Source organism: Lynx rufus, unplaced genomic scaffold, assembly GCF_022079265.1.
Source record: "Lynx rufus isolate CCGP_SWC_20201006 ecotype Redwood Valley unplaced genomic scaffold, mLynRuf1.p SCAF_9, whole genome shotgun sequence".
NCBI classification, from domain to species: Eukaryota; Metazoa; Chordata; class Mammalia; order Carnivora; family Felidae; genus Lynx; species Lynx rufus.
In genome coordinates, this window is record NW_025814897.1 from 26,806,312 (window position 1) to 26,829,149 (window position 22,838).

A 22,838-nucleotide genomic window follows, 5' to 3' on the forward strand; every position below is an offset into this window, starting at 1 on the left:
AATTCTGAAACATAACTGACCTCACACAGAACACAGAAGTTCTCTAAATTCCCCTTCCATCTCTGTAAAATGGGAATCATAAGGTTATTGAGAGAATGACCTGATATAATAAATGTGAAGTGCTTATTAACACAATGCCTCTACATAACACTCACATATTAGCTTTAAAAAAAAAAAGGTATTCAATCATGTTTCTATCAAATTGTCTGGCTCTCCAATCTCAACTATTAAGTTCTTACAGGCCAAGGAATGTGTGTGCTCACGAGAGGAACTCCAGATCTGCCATGTGCCAGGTACCCAATGATCTGTATGGAGTGTTCAAAGCAATTCCAGTGTGCTAGGGAAAACAGGACACCTGGTCCCAAACGGGTGCTCAAGAAGGGGCTCAGAGAAGAGGGCACCTGAAGGAAAAAGAGGAGCAGAAAAGCAAAACAGGAAGGGACAGGACATTTGCCCCAGATTGAAACATCTTGTTTCTAATCTTACCCAAATAAGGGAGTAGACATTACACGGCATAAAACACCAGTAAGCTACACAAGGCAAGGATAAAGGGCAGAAAAAAAGGAAATAACTACTTAGCAGATGCGGAGCAAAACAACGCAATAGTTAATCTACACATAGGAAAGCTTGCCAGTAAAATTTAGCAACGAGGATGTGAAATACTGCTCACAGTCGCATTTCCCAATAATTTTAGAATACCATTAGCAGGGGCGCCTGGGTGGCGCAGTCGGTTAAGCGTCCGACTTCAGCCAGGTCACGATCTCGCGGTCCGTGAGTTCGAGCCCCACGTAGGGCTCTGGGCTGATGGCTCAGAGCCTGGAGCCTGTTTCCGATTCTGTGTCTCCCTCTCTCTCTGCCCCTCCCCCGTTCATGCTCTGTCTCTCTCTGTCCCAAAAATAAATAAACATTGAAAAAAAAAATTAAAAAAAAAAAAAAGAATACCATTAGCAAATAAAGGAACCCAAGAGGGTGAGAACTCTTTAATTCGGAAAGTGTCCGGAATCCAAAGCAGTCCCTAGAATACCCACTTGGTAGTTCTTGTTCTTTAAAATATAGTTATAAACCTATTCAGCTTCTGTAGCTATGAAACTACTTAAAACACCAGTGTGACATTCCATAATTACTTACTGTTTAATAAATTGCTCAAGAAAACTAAATTCTAAAGGGTGCCTGACTGGCTCAGTCAGTAGAGCGTGTACTCTTGATCTCAGAGTGGTGGGTTCAAGCCCCATGTTGGGTGTAGAGATTACTTAAAAATAAAATCTTTAGGGGTGCCTGGGTGGCTCAGTCGATTAAGCATTCGACTTTGGCTCAGGTCATGATCTCAAGGTTTGTGAGTTTGAGCTCCGCGTCGGGCTCTGTGCTGACAGCTTGGAGCCTGGAGCCTGCTTCGGTTTCTGTGTCTCCCTCTCTCTCTCTGCCCCTTCCCCGTTCATGCTCTCTCTCTCTCAAAAATAAATATTTAAAAAAAATTTTAATCAAATCTTTAAGAAAAAAACCACCCAAATACTAGACATGACTCCACTACTAAGTAACTTTATATCCCCTAGTATCAGTGTCCCCATTGTAAAATGAGAGTGTAAAGTGGTTGCTAAAGTCTAGTCCTGTCTTAAGCTTAGAGGGTAGGGGCTCAGTCAGTTAAGCATCTGACTCTTGGTTTCTGCTCAGGTCATGATCTCACGATTTGTGCGTTCAAGCCCCTCATTGGGCTCTATGCTGGCAGCTCGGGCCCTGCCTGGGATTTTCTATCCCTTTCTCTCTGCCCCTTCCACCCTCACACCATCTGTCTCTCTCTCTCAAACAAATAAATAAAAACTTAAAAGAAAACAGCTTAGAGGGGAAGCAGCAGAATGCAGAAGAAAATCCACAGAATCCCAATTGAACATCCTGGCTCCCAGACTGGCTCAACTGTTCACAGGTATATAACCTTGGCCAAATCACTTACTGTCTGCCCTCAATATCATCATATGTAAAATGAAGACAGTAATCACCTCCTAGAGTTATTATAAGGGTTACATGATATATGAAAAACTTCTAGGCACAAGATCTAGCACATAGTAGTGTCCAAATATGTCAACTTTTATATCTTACAGATGAGCTATAAGACTTTCAGAATTTTCAAAACATTTCATGTATTTTTTTAAACCCAGCAATTGATCCAATAACATATGCCCTATATACAAATTTCCTGGATAGTAAGTCTTCTCAGATTTGTTTTCCTTTTTTATTTTTAAAAGCTTATTTTTTAATATTTTATTTATTTGTTATTTATTATTTTTTGAGAGAGAAAGCCCATGCAAGTGTGGGAGAGGGGCAGAGGAAGAGAGAGAGAGAGAGAGAGAGAGGAGGAGAGAGAATCTTAAGCAGGCTCCACTCTCAATGCAGAGCCCAATGCGGGGCTCGATCCCACAACCCAAGGATCAAGACCTGAGCCAAAACCAAGAGTCCAATGCTCACCCAACTGGGCCACCCAGATGTCCCTCCATTTTTATTTATTTTAACTATACAATCCATAGAGTCCTGTTGATCTTTTTTTTTTTTTTTAATATTTTATTTTTTTAAGTAGGCTCCTCACCCAACATGGGACTCGAACTCACGTTCAAGGTCAAGAGTCACACACTCCACTGACTGAGCCAGCTAGGTACCCCCCTTGTTGATCTTGATTTATCTGAGATGGGGAGGAAGAGTCCAGGAACTACTTTAGTGCTGTCCAGCAGCCTGGTGCTGACAGCCTCCTAGCTAGCGATGGACATCCTTCCATTCCTCACCATTGTGCTTCTTCTAAGACCTGAAAGAACTGGTAAACTACACACTACACTTTGTCTAGAAAATTGTCACCCATCTTCCCTGCTTTTACCCATTGTCCAAAATGTATAGATTTCATTTCCAGGAAAATAGGACATGATTGCATCTCTATCCTCTCTCTAAAGACTTTATTCAACAACTATTTATTAAGTACTTAGTATATGCCAGGTACAATTCTGGGTCCTTAAGACCTGGATGGCTCAGTTGTTAGGCGTCCAACTCTTGGTTTCGGCTCAGGTCACAATCTTGTGGTTCATGGGTTCAGCCCCACATCAGGCTCTGCTCTGATAGCACGGATCTTGCTTGGGATTCTCTGTCTCTCTCTCTCTCTCTGCCCCTCTCCCACTCATGCATGCTCTCTCTCTCTCTCTGTCTCTCTCTCTCTCATAAATAAATAAATAAATAAACATAGAAAAAAAAAGAAACATCAGTGTATCAAAAACAAAAACAAGGACACCTGCGTGGCTCAGTCGGTTAAGCATCAGACTTCAGCTCAGGTCATGATCTTGTGGTTCGTGAGTTCAAGCCCCACATCAGGCTCTGTGCTGACAGCTCAGAGCCTGGAGCCTGCTTCGGTTTCTGTGTCTCCCTCTCTCTCTGCCCATCCCCTGCTTGTGCTCTGTCTCTATCTCTCAAAAATAAAAATAAACATTAAAATAAATAAATAAATAAATAAATAAATAAATAAATAAATAATCCTTGCATCCTTGAAGCTTCTAGTCTAGTTATTTTTTCTTGAATAATGTTGTATAGTTGAAAGTATGAACTTTATAATCAGACAAACCTGGGTTCTACTCTCCCAAATCTACCAGGTGCTTAGTAGCTCTGACGTTAGTAAGCCACACACTGATCCCCAGTTTTCTCATCTGAAAATCCAAATGATCTGCCCAGCATGGTTGTTGTTGGAATTAACAATCTATATTTTGTCAAGCCTATAATGCATTTTCCCCCACATTTTAACACTTCTGAATCCATTTTACAACTGTTGTGTCCTGTGGCCACTATCTTCCAGGTGGCAGTCAGGATGTGGATGCCACTGCCTGCTTGTGTGTGACCTTGCTCACAGCCATTCATTAGCTCTGTCCTCGCTTCACTGAGTCATGATGTTGTCAGCACTGGACACCCTGAGTCTAACTGCCATTTTAAATGTCTTCAAAAAGATTACACTATAATTTGGCATTAAAACTGAAAGGCATGGGAACAGCAGCTAAGCATAAATCTGATTAGGGAAGCAAATATTCATCACTGGGAAAATAACCTTAACAACCAAGGGCCAATATAGGACCTGGGGAGACAGTGATGGCAATGAATATGCACTGTTATTACTGAGATACGGACAACACTAGCCTGCCACAGATCGAGTGAAAAAACACTGGGATTAAAACTCCCAGAATGGGTACTAGCTGCTTGGAGGAGATTCCTGGATTTCTTCTTTTAAGAAATACTGCATCACCAACACTCTTGATGACACAGAGATACATCAATGACTCTGAGTCAGAAAAGATTCTGAAGAGTCAGACTCTGGAAGTGATAAAATTGGGGGAATACCTTAATCAATTTATTTCACTTACATTTTCCCTTTTATGCGTGCATAAGAGCAACGTGATAAAAATCCATGTTTAAATAAATCTACAAGAGCTCTTTCAGTAAGTATATAATAAAAATTCTAAGCGGCAAAAGCACTTGTATCAGAGTTTAATTGGCAAGGTCTTTTCTTTTGTAACAATACATAAAGCAATTACGTATCTTACCATAGACATCTTAGATTCAATAAAACATGGTAACACTTGGGATAACATAGCATAATGATGAACATTCAAGAAATGGCAGCAATATTTTTTCATGCTTTGTGAACATCAAACACATAAAAAGGTGAGCAAAAACCCTGCTCCTGTAGAATTCACAGTCTGGTGGAGGAGACAGGCGGCCCAATTCCCAGCTCATCCCAGTAATACTTGCATTAAAAGACTGACCACGCTGAAGAGTAAGGGGAAGGAAGAAGGAAAGATACATGCCTGCTGTTCCAGCCAGTTCACTAATAAGGTTGGGTCTAAACAGGTCAATGGAGCGTGCTACTGTGCCCAGCCTCCCCAAATGCCTGCCCTCCTCCTACTTCCTAGAGTTCCCATCCTGCCATTCACCCCTGAGCCATACCCCTCATCATCCACCAGCCTGGTTCCCACCACCACTGGGCCTAGAGTGCTAAATGAAGCCACTACTCTAGAACTGCCCAGGACTTAAAGTTGAGAGACTCTCACTCCATCACCTGAATGTAGAGGTGTTAGACAAGGCACAGGTCTGCCTTCAAAGGTAGATGTGTACCTAAGATAAGGGTTGAACTATAAACACAATTTCACTTTAAAATGTTGTTATACAGTGGCGCCTGGGTGGCTCAGTTGGTTGAGCGTCTAACTCTTAATCTCAGCTCGGGTCACGATCTCAGGGTTCGTGGGGTGGAGCCCCGCATCGGGCTGTGTGCTGATGGCGTGGAGTCTACTTGGCATTCTCTCCCTCCCCCTCATTTTCTGCCCCTCCCCCACTTGCATATACACTTTCTGCCTTTCAAAATAAATAAACAAAGAAATACATTAAAAAAAATTTTAATGTTGTTATACATAGTTATTGGGGCACCTGGGTGGTTCAGTGGGTTGAGTGTCCCACTCTTCATTTTGGCTCAGGTCACTATCTCATGGTTCACAGGATCAAGCCCTGCATCAGGCTCTGTGCTGACAGCTCGGATCCTGCTTGGGATTCTCTCTCTCTCTCTGCCCTTCCCCCCACCTCCACCACACATGTGCTCTCTCTTTCTCTCTCTGTCTCTCTCTCTCTCTCTCAAAAATAAACATTTTTTAAACTAGAAAAAAATTAAAAATAAAAATAAAATGCTGTTACACAGAGAGATTAAATTCCATAGGATTATTGGTACATTATTCAAACTCAGAAACATTAAGAATTCAACAGTGGTTTCTGTATTGGCCTGGCACCTTATATGCCATCATTATTCATACGGAAAGAGCTGTCCCACATTCCAGACAGTGCACTTACAAATTAACTTTCCTGGCTCATTACAAACTGACTAATTATCATAAACTGCTGGCTCCTTCCCTGAAACCCAACACTAGACACACCATAGGAAGAAGCTAGAGGGAGACTGACAGATCTGCAAAATGAACATAAAAAGTGTGAGAAATAAAATGGAGGAAGCGGAGTCTCAATCCGGAGAAGGAGCTGTGGATGGGCTCATGAGGGGAACAGAAGGGGACCAGTCACCACAGAAGGGGAGGAGGAGGCAGAGTGTTTGTGTAGATCTCGCCCTAATATTTCCCTGAGCTCCCACTGCCCACGTTGTACCTATCATCACTGCCACGCAGGAACACAGGAGCCAGCCCGGTGCTGCCAGAGGTGAGGAATCCTCAAGGTAGCACAAGAAGGCTGGGTGGCAAACAGACCACAGGCCAGGCAGGAGACTGGCTAGCTGCCTCCCCTCGGGGTGAGGACAGAAGTGTGCACAGACAAGAGGTTTTTCTGGGGCAAGCAGAATGTGGCTGGGCCCAGAGGCTCGCTGACCTGATACACAAACAACTGCTTATGGTCATTGTTTGATCTTTCACCTTTCTTTGAACGAGTATGAACAGCTACATGGTGACTTCAGCTGACCCTTGTATAAAAAGATCATCCCTCAAGAATGTTCACGTAGAGGGGCGCCTGGGTGGCTCAGTCAGCTGAGCGTCCAACTTTGGCTCAGGTCATGATCTCCAGTTCGTGAGTTCGAGCCCCACATTGGGCTCGCTGCTGTCAGTGTGGATCCTGCTTTGGATCCTCTGTCCCCCTCCGTCTCTGCCCTTTCCCCACTCCCTCTCTCTCAAAAATTAACATTAAAAAAAAAAATAGAATACTCACATAGAAATTAGTCTCCACTTAAAGGAGAGCTGCTTGAGCTTGCTTTAAATTAGTTTCCATAAACACTACAGCAACTGGAATAGGAACTCAGATTTGCTGTATTTCTAGCAGGGCAAGCTTTGGAGTCAGATAGCCTGGCTTAGAATCTTGGATCTGACACTTAGAGCTTTTGACAATTTGTTTACTCTCTCTGAGCTTCAGATTCTTCAGCCTTGAGGACAAAGAATAAAGTATATTAGGTATTTAATGATAGATAACAATTGTAACTAATGTATGTAATATAAAAACACGCTTACGTCAAGAAACAGAAAGGAAACCCTTCTAAAGCCCTATTTAAGATGAGATTCTACTTGATAAATGAAAAAAGTGAGTTCACTCTATGTATAGAGAAAAAACATGTCCAGTAAGGCACTAAGTTATAAAAAGGGAGCAAGAAGATTATAGGAATCCAATTCTATGACATAGAATAACAGAATTTCAGAACAAGAAGAGAAATTCCAGGCCCTTGGCTCTCAAATATGTTTAAAAGACAGAGCTCGGGAAATCAATGTTCTTGGCTGAGTACCATTAGATATTAATACATTTGTTACAGAATAACAATAGCTAACATTTGTAACATACTTACTATGTGCTAGGCATGTTCTAAGCACCTTAATATGCATTGATTCATTTAATCCTCACAATAATCATGAAGTAGGTATGTTATTATCTCCACCTTACGGGTGAAGGACTGAGAAAGAGGTTAAATGCTTTGTCCAGGCAACTGAGCTAGTAAGAGCTAGTGAGAGTAAGTAGGAGAGCTCAATATGAGCTTGAGCGATCCTGCTGCCAAGCTCGTGTGTTTGGCCACTATTCTACACTGTTTCTCATCCTATAAACTAAGAACACTTCACCTGTGTTATGATTCCAGCACAAATAACTCCATTATATAAACTACATAAAAATCACATCTGACCTCACTTTATAATTTTTTCAAAAATGATCAAATAGCAGCATCTAGAAGGCTCAGTCAGTTGAGTGTCCAACTCTTGATTTTGGTTCAGGTCATAATCCCAGGGTCATGGGATGGAGCCCCATGTCGGGCTCTGCACTGGGCATGGAGCCTGCTTAAGATGCTCCCTCTCCCCCTTCCTCTCCCCCTCCCCCTCCTCAAAGAAAGAAAGAAAGAAAGAAAGACCTATCAATTAAGCAGGACTAGGGTTCCAAGTTTTCCCCGATTTTTTTTTCTTTTTGCCACTTTTTGTGACCTCCTACTGCTGGCTAAGACAACTGACAGAAACAGCAACAAAGGGTTAATGAGATTTCATGTGGTAAAAACTCAAAACTAAGAAAATTGTACCCTTTATTTTTATTTAAAAGAAAGAACACCTTGGTACAGCTGTAGAGCACTAGTGTTGGGCCAGAAGGGGCGGGGTGTCGGGGAGTAGTTTGAGAACCACCCATCTGGAGCAACTTCTATTTTGTAGATGACAAACTGAAAAACCAGAGATTAGGTGCATCACTTCAAGTCACACAGCAAATAAAGAGTGCAAAAAGCAGAGCCTGTGACTTGTAGGGCTCTCACCCCTCCACCCCTCCACCCCTCCACCCCTCCACCCCACTGCCCCCACTGGACTGAATGTGGAAAAGATTTAGAAGATGCTTTAGGCAGAGATTTCTTACACTGCCTAAAACTGTTTATCTTAGCTTTCCTTTTTTTTTTTTTTTAAGCTTATTGTCCTTGACTCCCCAGTTAGAGAAACCTTCCTAGTAAAGATGAGTAGAAGACAAAAAGCAACTTAGACATGGATTACACTCCAAACGGTGATAATTTAAATTGATGGACAATGCTTTGTATATTTCCTTTAAAGTTATGTTACGTACTATATTTTGATTCCCTGGATAATAAAAAAGTTCACTTACTAATAATTTAATTGAAATAACATAAATTTAGCTGAAATAAAAATTTAAGGAACCATCTGTTATGATGTCAGATGTCAGTGATTAAACAAAGCTAGAAAACAAAACTAAATGTATTAAGGAAAATCAGTTACCTCTTTAGAAAATAAGTTTGTCAAAATACTTTTCACCTTTATAATTAAGATTAAATGATTTTTAAAAATCATGGTACTTGAAAAAAATACAGGTTCAAACAGTGTAAGATAAAAGTTGTAAAGACTCCTGTAAAGATACAAGATGATGAAAACGGACTCTGACTGCCTCTGTTCTGACCTTAAACTTTCCAGTTGGGTTCTTTTTTGTAGTGGATGGAAGGCTCTGAGAGCATAACCTTCTCTGATGGGAACCGAACCTGCCCCCTCGAGAAGTAAGGACTGCCCTGGGCCAGCAAGACACAAGACTCAGTGTGACTGACCCCAAGACAATGATTGACCTGACCTTTCCTGCCCACCTGCACATGCCCACCCAGCTTTGCCCCACATTTTCCTTATATAAACCTGCAACTATTTTTGGCACTTTGGAGACAGTCTTTGAGACGCTGGACTATCTTCCCAGTGTTGGCCTCACTGAAATAAATTCCTTTCTTGTTTCCCCACCACTGCTCTCTCTGCCTTTGGATTCTGACAGCTGTGAGCAGCGTGCCCTGTTTGGGACCCCCGGCCAGGTGCTCTTGTGCCCCTGCGCTCTTGCTACAATGAGACTTCTGGATATGGCACCTGTAAATATTTAGAGCTTGGTGGGACAAGCATTGTTTTTTTTTTTTTTTTTTTTTTTTTTCTCATTAAACTTTTGTTTTAATGGGTCTCAAAATTCTGTGACAGATTTTTGGTCAAAGTTGTTTCCATTAAAAAGTACTGATTTTAAAAACTAATAACTTAAAACTGCCACACACAAAAAAAACAAATGGTCCACAAAACATTCTCCTTTCCTTCTGAAGGTTTTACGATGCATTGTTATCATTAACCAGTCTTTTACTATTAAACTTAAATGGCCAATTGACACCAACAGTTCTGAGACCGTTCTTCCACCACTGATTAAGACTGGGGTGGCAGGTATTGGGGATAATATTCATTTAGCCTTCTGAGCTTTCTGGGCAGACTTGGTGACCTTGCCAGCTCCAGCTGCCTTCTTGTCCACTGCTTTGATGACACCCACAGCAACCGTCTGTCTCATGTCACGAACAGCAAAACGGCCCAGAGGAGGATAGTCAGAGAAGCTCTCAACACACATGGGCTTGCCAGGAACCATATCAACGATGGCAGCATCACCAGATTTTAAGAACTTGGGACCATCTTCCAGCTTTTTTCCAGAACGACGATCAATCTTCTCCTTCAGCTCAGCAAACTTGCAGGCGATGTGAGCTGTGTGACAGTCCAGCACAGGTGCATATCCGGCACTGATTTGGCCTGGATGGTTCAGGATAATCACCTGAGCTGTGAAGCCAGCTGCTTCCATTGGTGGGTCATTTTTGCTATCACCAGCCACATTGCCACGACGAACATCTTTGACAGATACGTTCTTGACATTGAAGCCCACGTTGTCCCCAGGTAGAGCCTCACTCAAAGCTTCATGGTGCATTTCAACAGACTTTACTTCAGTTGTAACATTGACTGGAGCAAAAGTGACCACCATGCCTGGCTTAAGAACACCGGTCTCCACTCGACCCACAGGGACAGTACCAATACCACCAATTTTGTAGACATCCTGGAGGGGCAGACGCAAGGGCTTGTCAGTTGGACGAGTAGGTGGCAGAATGCAATCCAGAGCTTCAAGCAGTGTGGTTCCACTGGCATTGCCATCTTTACGGGTGACTTTCCATCCCTTGAACCAAGGCATATTAGCACTTGGCTCCAGCATGTTGTCACCATTCCAACCAGAAATTGGCACAAATGCTACGGTGTCGGGGTTGTAGCCAATTTTCTTAATGTAGGTGCTGACTTCCTTAACGATTTCCTCGTATCTCTTCTGGCTGTAGGGTGGCTCAGTGGAATCCATTTTGTTAACACCGACAATAAGTTGTTTTACACCCAGTGTGTAAGCCAGAAGGGCATGCTCACGGGTCTGCCCATTCTTGGAGATACCTGCTTCAAATTCGCCAACACCAGCAGCAACGATCAGGACAGCACAGTCAGCCTGAGATGTGCCCGTAATCATATTTTTGATAAAGTCTCTGTGTCCTGGGGCATCAATGATGGTCACATAGTACTTGCTGGTCTCGAATTTCCACAGGGAGATATCAATGGTGATACCACGTTCACGTTCGGCTTTCAGTTTATCCAAGACCCAGGCATACTTGAAGGAGCCCTTTCCCATCTCAGCAGCCTCCTTCTCAAATTTTTCGATAGTTCTTTTGTCGATCCCACCACATTTGTAGATCAGATGACCAGTAGTGGTAGACTTGCCCGAATCTACGTGTCCAATGACGACGATGTTGATATGAGTCTTTTCCTTTCCCATTTTGGTTTAGGTTTAGCGGTGGTTTTCACGACACCTGTGTTCTGGCGGCAAACCCGTTGCGAAAAAGGGGACAAGCATTGTTTACGTTTAACTTGACCATGAACTACAAAACCCCTCTGCCCATGAGCTAGGGAACGGCATTCAGTGTGGCAAAGTGGGTCAGGCCCATAAGCTGGAGCCACACTCCTGGGTTTGAATCCTGGCTCCACCCCTCACCAACGGTTGGCCTTGCACAAATTACCTAACCTCTCTGTGGCTCAATGTCATCGTATATAACACAGAAACAAGAACAGGATCTACTTCTTAGAGGTGTAAAGAGGACTAAGGGCGCTAATATCTGCAAAGTGCGTAGAACACTAGAATATAGTCAGCACTTTAGGTGTTAAATGAAAGAGGTAATAATTAGGGTCAATTCTGAGCCACAAATTAAAAATGGTAGAGTAAGAAGAAATTAACTGGGGGAAAGAGAGAAGGGAGTAAGTAAGGCAAGAAGAGAAGAAAAGAGAGGAAAGCAACAAGGAAACAGAAGGAGATACGAGTAATCCAGAAGACAGCGATAAGACTGGGAAGAAAGGAGGCAGGAAAACACAGGAATAAACAGAGTCAGGGTGGAGAGAAATCTAAGAAAGGAGTAACTAACAAGCAAAATAGGCAGGGGGGAGGGGGGATGGGCAGGAGAAGGGAAAGAAAAGCCAAAGACAAAAAGTGAATCTGATTGTTCTGAGCTAACTGGGTAAGAATTAGAAGGGAAAGCCGAACATGAGATTATTCCCATGCTAGAGATTTCCTGAGGTAAAAGATGCCCAACAGTTACAGTCAGGTTTGGGGGAGGAGACACCTGTTAGGCTCCCACCATTCTCAGACTACGAAGTACAGTGACCTTTTGGGAACAAATGGGACCCTGGTAAAGTGCCCAGAACACTGCTCTTAAAAACGTCCTAGGTGCCATCAACAAATGAAAAGAGAAACACAACGTGGTTTATACATATAATGAAATATTACTCAGCTTTAAAAAGGAAGGAAATTCTGACAGATGCTACAAGGCGGATGAACCTTAAAAACATTATGCCAAGGGGGCACCTGGCTGGTACAGTAGGAGGAGCATGTGACTCTTGATCTCGGTTTGTTCAGGGTCATGAGTTCAAGCCTCATGTTGGGTGTAGAGATGACTTAAATAAAAACTTAAAAAAAAATTTTTTTTCTAAGCCATTATGCTAAGTGAAATAAGCCAGGCACAAAAGGACACATATGGTAGGACGCCACTTAGGCAAGGTACTTGGAATAGTCAAATGCATCGGGACAGAAAGTAGAAGAGAGGTTACCAGGTCCTGGGCAGGTTACTGTTTAATGGGTAAAGTATCTGTGTGGGGTGATGAAAAAGTTCTGAAAATGAGTAACGATGATGGTTGTTCAACACTGTGAATGTATTTAACCTCCACCGAATTGTACGCTGAAAGATGGTTAAACAGCAGATTTTATTTTATGTATACTTTACCACAAAAACAAATTAAGATAAAAATATACCATATGGCTGCAGTAGTAATGGTCAACCATCTCCACCATGCTGGACATGGGATTCTACTGGTCCCTTTTACATCGGGACCATGAAGAAACACCATGGTCACTCGGGGCCCCTAATCGATTCTCCCATCCAAGATGAACCCTGCCCTCCAATGGCCTCCGTCCAGCCATATTGAACCTGCACTCCTGAGGTCACCATTGCAATCACTCCCAGCTCAGGTCAAAGGGGCTGACTTCCAATACACCTGTCTCTGGAATTCCTGACAGCCAATTAGCTGTTCTTTTCTTCCAGCAGGATAGTTGCCATATAAAGCACCCCCTAAGTGTCTGGCACACAGTAGGTGAACAATAAATAGAAGTGACTGCTCTTACTGCCAATGTCCTGTCCAACCTTAGTCTCATTCTTCCCACTTCTTTGGTACAAATACCTCCCTGACAAGAGAGACCTCTGAGACTTTCATTTTAGGGGGAGCAGGGTGGGTGGGTGAGAGGGTACAAAGGAAGCCAAGTTCAGTTCACTTTCCTATTAAAGGCCCAGTCAGTACAGGCCACCCTGTGGACCTATTTCAACTGCTCCTTTTTTCCCTCACATCCTGGTTTCCTAGCCCACAAACTCCCTGACTCTGGTTCTAGATTTATTTCTTGGATCTCAGCCTCCCCCCCCCCCCCACCATCCTGATTCATCTTGGGTTTTACACCATGTTTTTTAATGCAAAGTTTGGGAAACTCCCTATCCCACCAGCCACGGGAGCATCTACTGTTAACCATAGCCCTCTGGTTCTGGCACTGTGCCTGGGGCATGGCCCGGGGGCGCAGCGTGCACAGGGCCAACCCTGGGGACAGGATATCTGGATAGCTAACGTGTATTGAGTGCCTTCCATGCCATAGTCACTAGTCTAAGCAATGACCACTTATCAATTTGTGAATCAATTTAATAGCACAACAGCCCAATGAAGTTGTTTAAAACCCATACCTTCATCATTCAGAAAACAACAGAGTCATAAACGAGCGCTCTGAACAGCTGCTAACCACTCCATGACTGAGGTGTAGTATTAAATTTGAAAGCTATAAAATTAGGCCAAGTGGAGTGAAAATAAAGGGCTTCTGTTATGGTCACTCACTTAGAATGGCAAGTAGAGATTTTACATTTAACTGATTTCTGGGAGAGATCATTTCGGAACTCAGAAGAAAAGCAAAAAGTACTGGACTCCATTCTAAAGGAAGAACAGGAACTGGTAGCACAAGTAGCGATGGGCAAATCCCAAACTATACAAATTTCAGCACAAATTCTCCAATCTTGCTGAGAAGGGGAAGTCTAAACAAGCTGTCACGTGAGTGTCGCAATTTTAAAAATTCACAACAAATTGGGAACATTGAGAAAAACTAGAAATGAGACGTTTAAAAGAACAATACTAGAACCTCGTCCAGCAAGGTTCCAAGCGCCAGACAGACGCTGTTGATTTGCTCTTGACCTCAACCCTGGGAAGAGACTAAGGCCACACTGTGTGCCATTTCACAGAGCGGGAAATGACTGCAGGGAGAGGTGGCATAATTTGCCCAGCCGTGGGTCTGGTCAGCCTGAGCCCCCTCTGTTTGCCAGGGCTCAGCCCCACCCTACTGTGCCCCTCTGCCCCAGCTAAAGGGCTACTGCAAACCCACGCTTGAGGGCAGAGTCACAGGACTAAAATATTATTTTTAATTCCACAATGAAGTAAAATAAACACAATGTTAATTAGGGAAAATATGCCTACGGAACTAAGGGTTTCTGAGAAAGTAAATAATCAGGGAAGCCAGTTAGGTGCGGGCAGGGGGAAAAATAATGAGGGAAACTCAGCTTTCATAAAAGCTTTCAACAAACTTAAAATGTAATAACAACAAGCCTCTGACTAGGTTCCAAATGTAAAAAGTGTTTCTAAGTAAGCTGTTATGGATTTGGAATATTTCCATATCACCAGAGAGGTCTGAGGGTAAAGATAAAAAATTAACCAGTGATAACAGTGGGGTCCTCCAGGTATTTTTACTGACACCATTCACATTTAACATTTGTTATAAGTGTTAACAGTGAAGCAAATAATGAAAAGTTCAAGATTGCAGAAAAACTCCTCCAGATAAAATCTTAGTTTATTCATTTATCTTTTTTTCAAGGTGGCTCCAGATCCGATATGGGGCTTGAACTCACCACCCTGAGATCAAGAGTCACACGTTCTACCAACTGAGCCAGCCAGGTGCCCCTCCAGGTAAAATTTTATGCCATTGGAAAAAAAACTCCAGAAAAAACTTCCGAAATTGGGTAAATGAGCAATGATGGCAGACAAATTTCAGAATAAGCTGCACTTTTAATATTACAAGGCTGATGTGTTACAGTCTAAAAACCATGGCAGAATATATCCTAAAGAAACTTTCCTAATTCGTTTCTGGCCGTCATCAAGAACAACACTGTGTAACCAGAAGAGAACTGAACTAAGGTTTAAAAGTAATAATAATAATAATAATAAAGATTAAAAACACAGGATGACAAAAACAAGCAAGGAATGAAGTGTATCAAGCAGTATGAAGCAGAACTGAAATGGTAACCTTGGCCTTCTTTTCCCACTCCATTTATCTGTCCCTTTGCCCTTCTACTTCCCATGCAGAAATCTTCCCACCAGGCAATGAGTCCTCCTCCTTCCTCAAAGAAAAGAAAAACCTTGGCTAAGAGTCTTATTGGGGGTCTTAGCCCACAATTCTACATTAAAATCCTTGAGGGTTCAAAAGGAACCACCACTCAGTGTGAGTTCTAAAGAATGCTAAACCTTGATGTCTGCCTTTTCCTTTTTACAAAGAATAGCTACTTGGCTGGTAAAACCTGAAAGCGATTTCAAAGAGAGTCTATCAGGAGTCCTCTATTCTCCTCTCACAAGATTTTAGGAGGGAACCTCAAAGCAGCAGTGTATCACAGGCCTACAGAAAAGAACACAAATCATTAGCGTCCGACTTGAGGGATGTTCACACAGTTAAGGTGGTGGAGCAAGGACCAGAACACCACCACCGCTTGAAAGCCTCATGGTGCCCTCTCCCACAGGTAGCTACCACCTTCCTCCACGATCCACCATCCCGTGGCAGGCTGCGGGAGGACAGGGCACTGAGTCCCAGGGAGCTGACCCCTGGCTGTTCTGCAGTCTATGAAACTAGAAGATTGGGTCTGCTCCTAGCTTTGACCTTCTGGGAGTTGCAGCAGAGACTTTGAGGTGTTACCTAGGGAGGTTTGTCCTTGCTGGGCCCTGAGTTCCAGTTTCTATCACCCCAGCAATGTGAGACTACCAAAATCCATGCTCTTCTGTTCTGTTGCTTTTGTGCTTGTTAGCCCCTTGACCAGCAGAGCTTAGCAGTGAATACCTTCAGAGGAAAACCAGTGCTAGTCTCAGGCTCACCTCTCTGTGTGTTCCTTGCCTCTGAAATGTTGGCCCTCCTGTTATGACTGCCTTCAACTCAGATCTTTATCTCTCTAGTCCCAAGAGACTGCCTAAATCTCTTTGGATTCTCTGCCTCTCAGACTTCTCAGCAAGCCCCTTCCAACCAGCTTTTTGGACTCCTGATACATCCCAAGAACTAAAAAATGGTCCAAGAGGAAAAGCAGGTGCAGAAAGCCTGGGCTCATTTTCATAAACATCCCCTCTGCCCAGGATCTGATCCCTCAAGGCCTGGCTGGCTGCCTCCCTCAGTAGGAAAGTGAGGGCAATCCCAAAGATATGAGACTGTGGAAAACATTTCCTCTTCTATCTGATGACTGTGTTTATCAAAAATGGAAGAACTGGGGTGCCTGGATGGCTCAGTCGGTTAAGTGTCTGACTCTTGATTTCAGCTCAGGTCATGATCTCATGGTACATGAGATCAAGCCCCATTCGTGGGAGCTGCACTGTCAGCTCTCAGTCTGTTTGGGATTCTCTTTCTCTCCCCCTCTCTCTGCCCCTCCTGCGCTTGCACTGGTGCGAGGGTGCACACAGGCGCTAAACAAACAAACAAACATTGAAAATAAATAAGGGGTGCCTGAGTGGCTCAGTCCATTGAGCATCTGTCCTCAGCTCAGGACATGATCTCACAGTTCGTGGGTTTGAGCCCCACATTGGACTCTGTGTTGACAGCTCAGAGCCTGAAGTCTGCTTCGGATTCTGTGTCTCCTTCTGCGTCTGTCTGCCCTTTCCCTGTTCATGCTCTCCCTCTCTCTCTCTCTCTCTCTCTCTCTCTCTCTCTCTCTCTCTCTCACACACACACACACACACACACACACACACAAATAAACATTAAAAAAACTTTAATAAAATAAAATCTTAAAAAAAAAACCTGAAACGGGGTGCCTAGGTGGCTCAGTTGGTTAAGCATCCGACTCTTGGTTTCGACTCAGGTCATGATCTCACAGTTCATGGGTTTGAGCCCCATGTCGGGCTCTGCACTGACAGCACAGAGCCTGCTTGGGATTCTCTGTCTCTGTCTGTCTGTCTGTCTCTCTCTCTCTCTCTGCCCTTCCCCTGCTTGCACTCTCTCTCTCTCTCTCTCTTTCAAAATAAATAAATAAACTTAGAAAAAAAAAACTGGAATTATTTGTGGCCACCAGTAAGGAAAGTACTGTAGTATGGCATGTCTGATAGGACCAGGTGCAAAGTGCTCTGCTAAGTCAAAGAAGCTACTCACAAAGGACCAAATGCTGAATGATTTCACTTGTAGGAAATATGCAGCATGGGTAAATGAATAGAGGTAGGCAGCAGAATGAAGATGGGGAATTAGGACAACATGGATAAGAGCTATGGAATTTCTTTTGGAGGTAATGAAAATATTCCAAAACTGACTGTGGTGACACTTGCAAACCTCTATGAATATACTAAAGCCTCTGAACTGTATGCTTTATACCTCAATAAACTCATTTTTAAAAAAGAAAAAGAAAGATGAGCATTTAAATCAGTGCAGACCTTCTAGGAAGCAATTTGGCAATAAACATCAAGAACTTTGACATATGTGTACATACATAATATTTATGCTATTATGTAATTGTTATATATTATATATTACTATATATATATATATATATATATATATATATATATATATATATATATAAACAGGTTAAGAAAGTTCCAGACTTGAGAGGAATTGAGGGCATGCTCAGGGCGTACTGAGAGAGAAAAGTCTGGAACAGGATGAGCCTGTAAAAGAGTTACAATTCCCAAAGTTCACGAACTGGTTTTATCAGAATCACCTAGGGAGCTAGGCAAAGAAACAAATTCCAGAGCCTTACTCCTGAGAATTTTAAGTAAGTTCTAAACCCCACATGGGGCTTGAACTCATGACCTTGAGATCAAGGGTCACATACTCTACCAACGAGCCAGCCCTGCACTCACTTCCCTGAGAATTTTGATTCAATCCATTGCAGACATAGGCGGGAACCACAGGAATTTTAGTTTTTCAACATCCCCAGGAGGTGTTCCCTTCGGCAGCACACATACGAAAGCTGGAACGACGTTCAGATTAGCAGGGCCCCTACACCAGGATAGCACGCAGATTCGTGGTGTTCCATATTTTTATCCAACATTTATTTATTTTCGGGACAGAGAGAGACAGAGCATGAACGGGGGAGGGGCAGAGAGAGAGGGAGACACAGAATCGGAAACAGGCTCCAGGCTCTGAGCCACCACCCCAGAGCCTGACGCGGGGCTCGAACTCACGGACCGCGAGATCGTGACCTGGCTGAAGTCGGACGCTTAACCGACTGCGCCACCCAGGCGCCCCTGTTCCATATTTTTAAAAACTAAATAGGGGCACCTGGGTGGCTCAGTCGGTTAAGCATCCAACTTTGGATCTGGTCATGATCTCACGGCTCATGGGTTCGAGCCCCTCGTGGGCTCTGTGCTGATGCCCAGAGCCTGGAGCCTGCTTCGGGTTGTCTGTCTCCCTCTCTTCTCTGCCCCTCCCCCGCTCCTGCTCTGTCTCTCTCTCAAAAATAAATCAACATTAAAAAAAAAAAAAAAACTAAATAAGTAAATGTCCCCAAGTGATTCTGATGTCAGCCAAATCTGGCCAACCCTTGGACAAATGAGGAAAGAAAAATCTTTTATCACAGCAGTAACACTTTTTGAAAATCATTCTAGAAGTAATACGAGAGACTGATTATAATTAGGCCAAGACCTGCCTTTAATATGCAAGGAAGGATCAGAGCTCTGAATTCTTACTGGGGCTTAGTGACATTAATAGACATTCATACACAAACTTTCAGTGCTGCTATAAGTCGTCACCTAAAAAAAAAAAAAACAAAGTAAAACGCTTTATTACTAAACAAAAACTTAGCAAGAATCCCGACACCTTTCAAAATACACAACTTACCAGCCTCTCTAAAATGTTTGTGGAATTTATGTCAGAATTCTGAAATGGCTGAGGCAATTGTTAATTTAGGTGGTCTTCCTTGCCAACCACCTTGCTCTGATGGGTATTTGATTTTCCAGCTTCCCTTCGCCACTTGCTAACAAGCAAATCTGTTCTGTCTACTTAATGAGTAACATTTGAAAACAGCTTCCAAAGTAAATATGGATGTATGAGGAACATTTGAAGACTCAATGATGGATACGAATGGATACAAATGACTCATCAAGTAATATTGAGCACCCATGTTTTTCAACTTCAGATAATAGATTTACATAGCTGCAAGCATTTTACCCCAGCTCCCTTTTCAAACAGTAGCATTGCTTCACCAGACAACTGGCAGGGGTACAAATACTTGCTGTGGCCTTGGCACACCTAGACACAGAAAGCTATCTGGCCCAAATATCTCAAGCTCTTCTGTTGAATTAGCAATTGCAGTAACTAAGTAGGAGACTGCAGATGGGTGTTCTGAAGCTCTAAAAGCCTTTCTTACAGATGGTTCTCCATCGTCACGATGACTCAACCATCACAATCCCAAATTGTTAGGATAAATTACTGGATAATGTAAAGAAGCATAATCTTAAGTACTAAGCTGTTTCTCTCTCTCTCTTTTTTTTTTTAATGTTTACTTATTTCAGAGAGAGCAAAAGCGAGCAGGGCAGGGGCAGAGCTAAGCTGTCTCTTTAAATTCAAGTGGTTTAAGTTGTTTTAACTAAAAAAAAAGAATTTCCTATTAAAATTGGTTGCAGGAAATTATTCTGGAACACAATTTTCCTTAATTAACATTATGTGTTTAATACAAGAGAAAACAGCGTGACTACCTGTTCAGGCTACTTCAACTCCTGAAATATACACAGCACCATGGCGGGACCATGGCGCTGACCCAGGACAAAAAGCAAATTGATACTAGTTTGAAGTAATTCCCTTTATATCCAATTCACTCCCCCACAACAGGTTAATGTGGGTCTCACCTGCTGTTCCTTTTCAAATTTTCATTCCTCAACCTCAGTCCCTTGTTTGCAAATTTAAAAATAAAACACAGAATGGTCAAAAACAAGCATTTGATTAACAAGACAGATGACAAGGGGAAGCAGTTATTGTCTCCATAAAAACTCTATCTTACTGGCATATGAGTAAGACTTGTAATCAAAATTCAACCTTCTTCAAATTTCAACTTCCTCCATCTTAAACTAACTATAGGAGGCCAGCATGGTCTAGTATTCACAATTGTCTTCTATAAGCCAGGATCTATCTATCTTCCTCCCTCCCTCCCTTCCTTCATGTCTTTCTCTCTTTCTCTCTTTCTTTCTTCCTCTCTTTCTTTCTTTTTCTCTTTCTTTCTTTCTCTCTTTCTTTCTTTCCTCCCTCCCTCCCTTCTTTCTTTCTCTCTCTGTCTACGTCTCTCTCTCTTTCTCTCTATCCCTCCCTTCCATCTTTCCTTTCTTCTTCAAGCCAGGACATTTCTTAAAGTACAGAGCAAGGTGAAAATATTGAATGTGAAGACAAGTAAAAAGTTACAATATAGTACAATAGTATTGAGCATATTATAAATGTTAGTAACTATTAAAGTTATGATCACCCCAGGTTAAGTATTAGATCATGAAGGTATATCCAGAAAAGTTTTACTTCCAATTAAAAGACATTTTAATATGTTTTCATTATTAAACAATTGATTTGGGAATAAATATCTCTTAACTATAAGCAAGGGTTCTCTCAGCTGATATGTTTCACAAGAAAATATGTATATTTCAAAAAAAAAAGAAAATGTGTATATTTCAAAAAAAAGAAAATGTGTATATTTCAAATTAAAACTGATAGAATTTTAAAACTACATGATTAGCATTTTCTTCCATAAAGAGAAACAAAATAGTGGCATTGCATTCCTGTTTAGAAATCTCAGCCATATCTACTCTACAAACACTTTCATTCTACAAACCATTTCATTCAGATGTAGACTAAAACATGTTGGATTCATTTGCAAATTCAGTGAAGTAGTTAACGGAAACCACAAAATTAGAATCCCCTAATGGATGCAGTTTTTTATTTTAAAATTCAGCATAATCATAGTCCATCTTAATGAAAATGTATACTGTGGAAATCCAATGTTAGTAAGTAAACACCAAGGGAATAGTAATAATTATAGCTATTACCATTTACTGAGCATCTATCACATGCCAGGCATTGTGAGATGGCCTTTTTAAAAAAAATACTCAAGGGGCACCTGGGTGGCTCAGTCGGTTGAGCGTCCAACTTCAGCTCAGGTCATGATCTCACGGTTCGTGGATTGAGCCCGCGTCGGGCTCTGTGCTGACAGGTCAAAGCCTGGAGCCTGTTTCAGATTCTGTGTCTCCCTCTCTCTCTGCCCCTCCCCCACTTGCACTCTGTCTCCCTCTGTCTCAAAAATAAATAAACATTAAAAAAATAAAAAATTTAAAAAATTAAAAATATTCAATTGGGGCTCCTGGGTGGCTCAATCTGTTAAGCTTCTGACTTTGGCTCAGGTCATGATCTCACCGCTCACGAGTTCAAGCCCTGCATCAGGCTCTCTGCTGTCAGCACAGACCTTGCTTCAGATCCCCTGTTCTCCTCTCTCTCTGCTCCCCCCACCCCCCACCATGCTCAGGCTCTCTCTCTCTCTCTCTCTCTCTCAAAAATAAGTAATAAACATTTTAAATAAAATTAAAAATTAAAAAATACTCAATTTCGGGGCACCTGGGTGGCTCTGTCGGTTGGGCAACCAACTTGGCTCAGGTCATGATCTCACGGCTCATGAGTTCGAGCCCTGAATCAGGCTCTGTGTTGACAGCTCGGATCCTGGAGCCTGTTTCAGATTCTGTGTCTCCCTCTCTCTCTGCCCCTTCCCCACTCATGCTGTCTCTCTCTCAAAAATAAATAAACATTTTAAAAAATTTAAAAATACTCAATTTCAATCTTCACAACAACCAAAAATTTGTACTTGTCCAAGGTCATAACGCTGGTAAGTGGGATTTGAACCCAGATCCCTTTGACTCCAGAGCTTTATCATTTCCTTCTCTGCTGCACAGCGTCCTCCTAGGCAAAGCTGCCAGAACCCACGCTTGGGTTGGACCTGCTGCTGTTGCCTTGGCCTCCTACCAGATGATGCAATCACTAGGCTAGGCTTGATCTCAAAGGAATCCAAAGAGGTTATAATTTACCAAACCCACAAAGAGGTTTAAATGGGCCAGAGAGTGGAGGTAACTACAAAGCTATAAAAATTATAAAAATTCAAACAACAATTTTTAGAAACACAATATTTATTAAATGCCAATTTTGTGCCCAGCATTATTTTAGGAACTAAACAACAGATTGGATGGAAGACTGTATTAAAATATTCAGCAGAAAGGGAAAATATAAATAACATTAATTCACAGTTGTACCTAAACAAAAGCTACCTGTGTGTACAGAACAGAAAATAGCAGCCCTCAAATACTCAGTGTTAACTGAGTCAGCTCATATCAGGAAAATTAATTACTCCAAATATACTTTCTGGTTATCTCATGTATATGCATTTCTCTAACACTAGAATTGCTGGGCTTTAGAGACTGCATATTTTTTTACTTTCTAGGTAATACCAAACTGCTTTCCCAAAGTAGTCATAGCAACTTATATTCCCATCGGCCAGGTATGAATATTCATATTGCTCAACACAGCTTCAGAATTTGTTATTGCCAACTATAATTTAGGTATACAGGAATATGGCACTGTGGTTATAGCTTGCATTTTCTTAATTATTAACAAGGATGAACACCTTATTATCGAGTTATTAGACATTTGGATATCTCCTTTTCTGAAGGGCCCGTTCAAGACTT

The 22,838-nt window shown here is 42.2% G+C and overlaps 2 protein-coding genes across 2 annotated transcripts in view; both read right to left on the minus strand.

Moving 5' to 3' along the window:
* Window positions 1–22,838, minus strand: part of PRDM10 (PR/SET domain 10) — a 103,886-nt gene that overhangs the window by 71,813 nt on the left and 9,235 nt on the right. The window lies entirely within an intron of this gene.
* On the minus strand, window positions 9,565–11,165 carry LOC124504793 (elongation factor 1-alpha 1). The gene has a single exon (XM_047070337.1). It carries the CDS (start codon window positions 11,098–11,100, stop codon window positions 9,712–9,714), a length of 1,389 nt encoding a protein of 462 aa, XP_046926293.1. The 5' UTR covers window positions 11,101–11,165; the 3' UTR covers window positions 9,565–9,711.

What these genes read in the sequence shown, in the direction of transcription:
- LOC124504793 (XM_047070337.1), bottom strand. Translation starts at nt 11,100, where the DNA reads ATGGGAAAGGAAAAGACTCATATCAACATCGTCGTCATTGGACACGTA.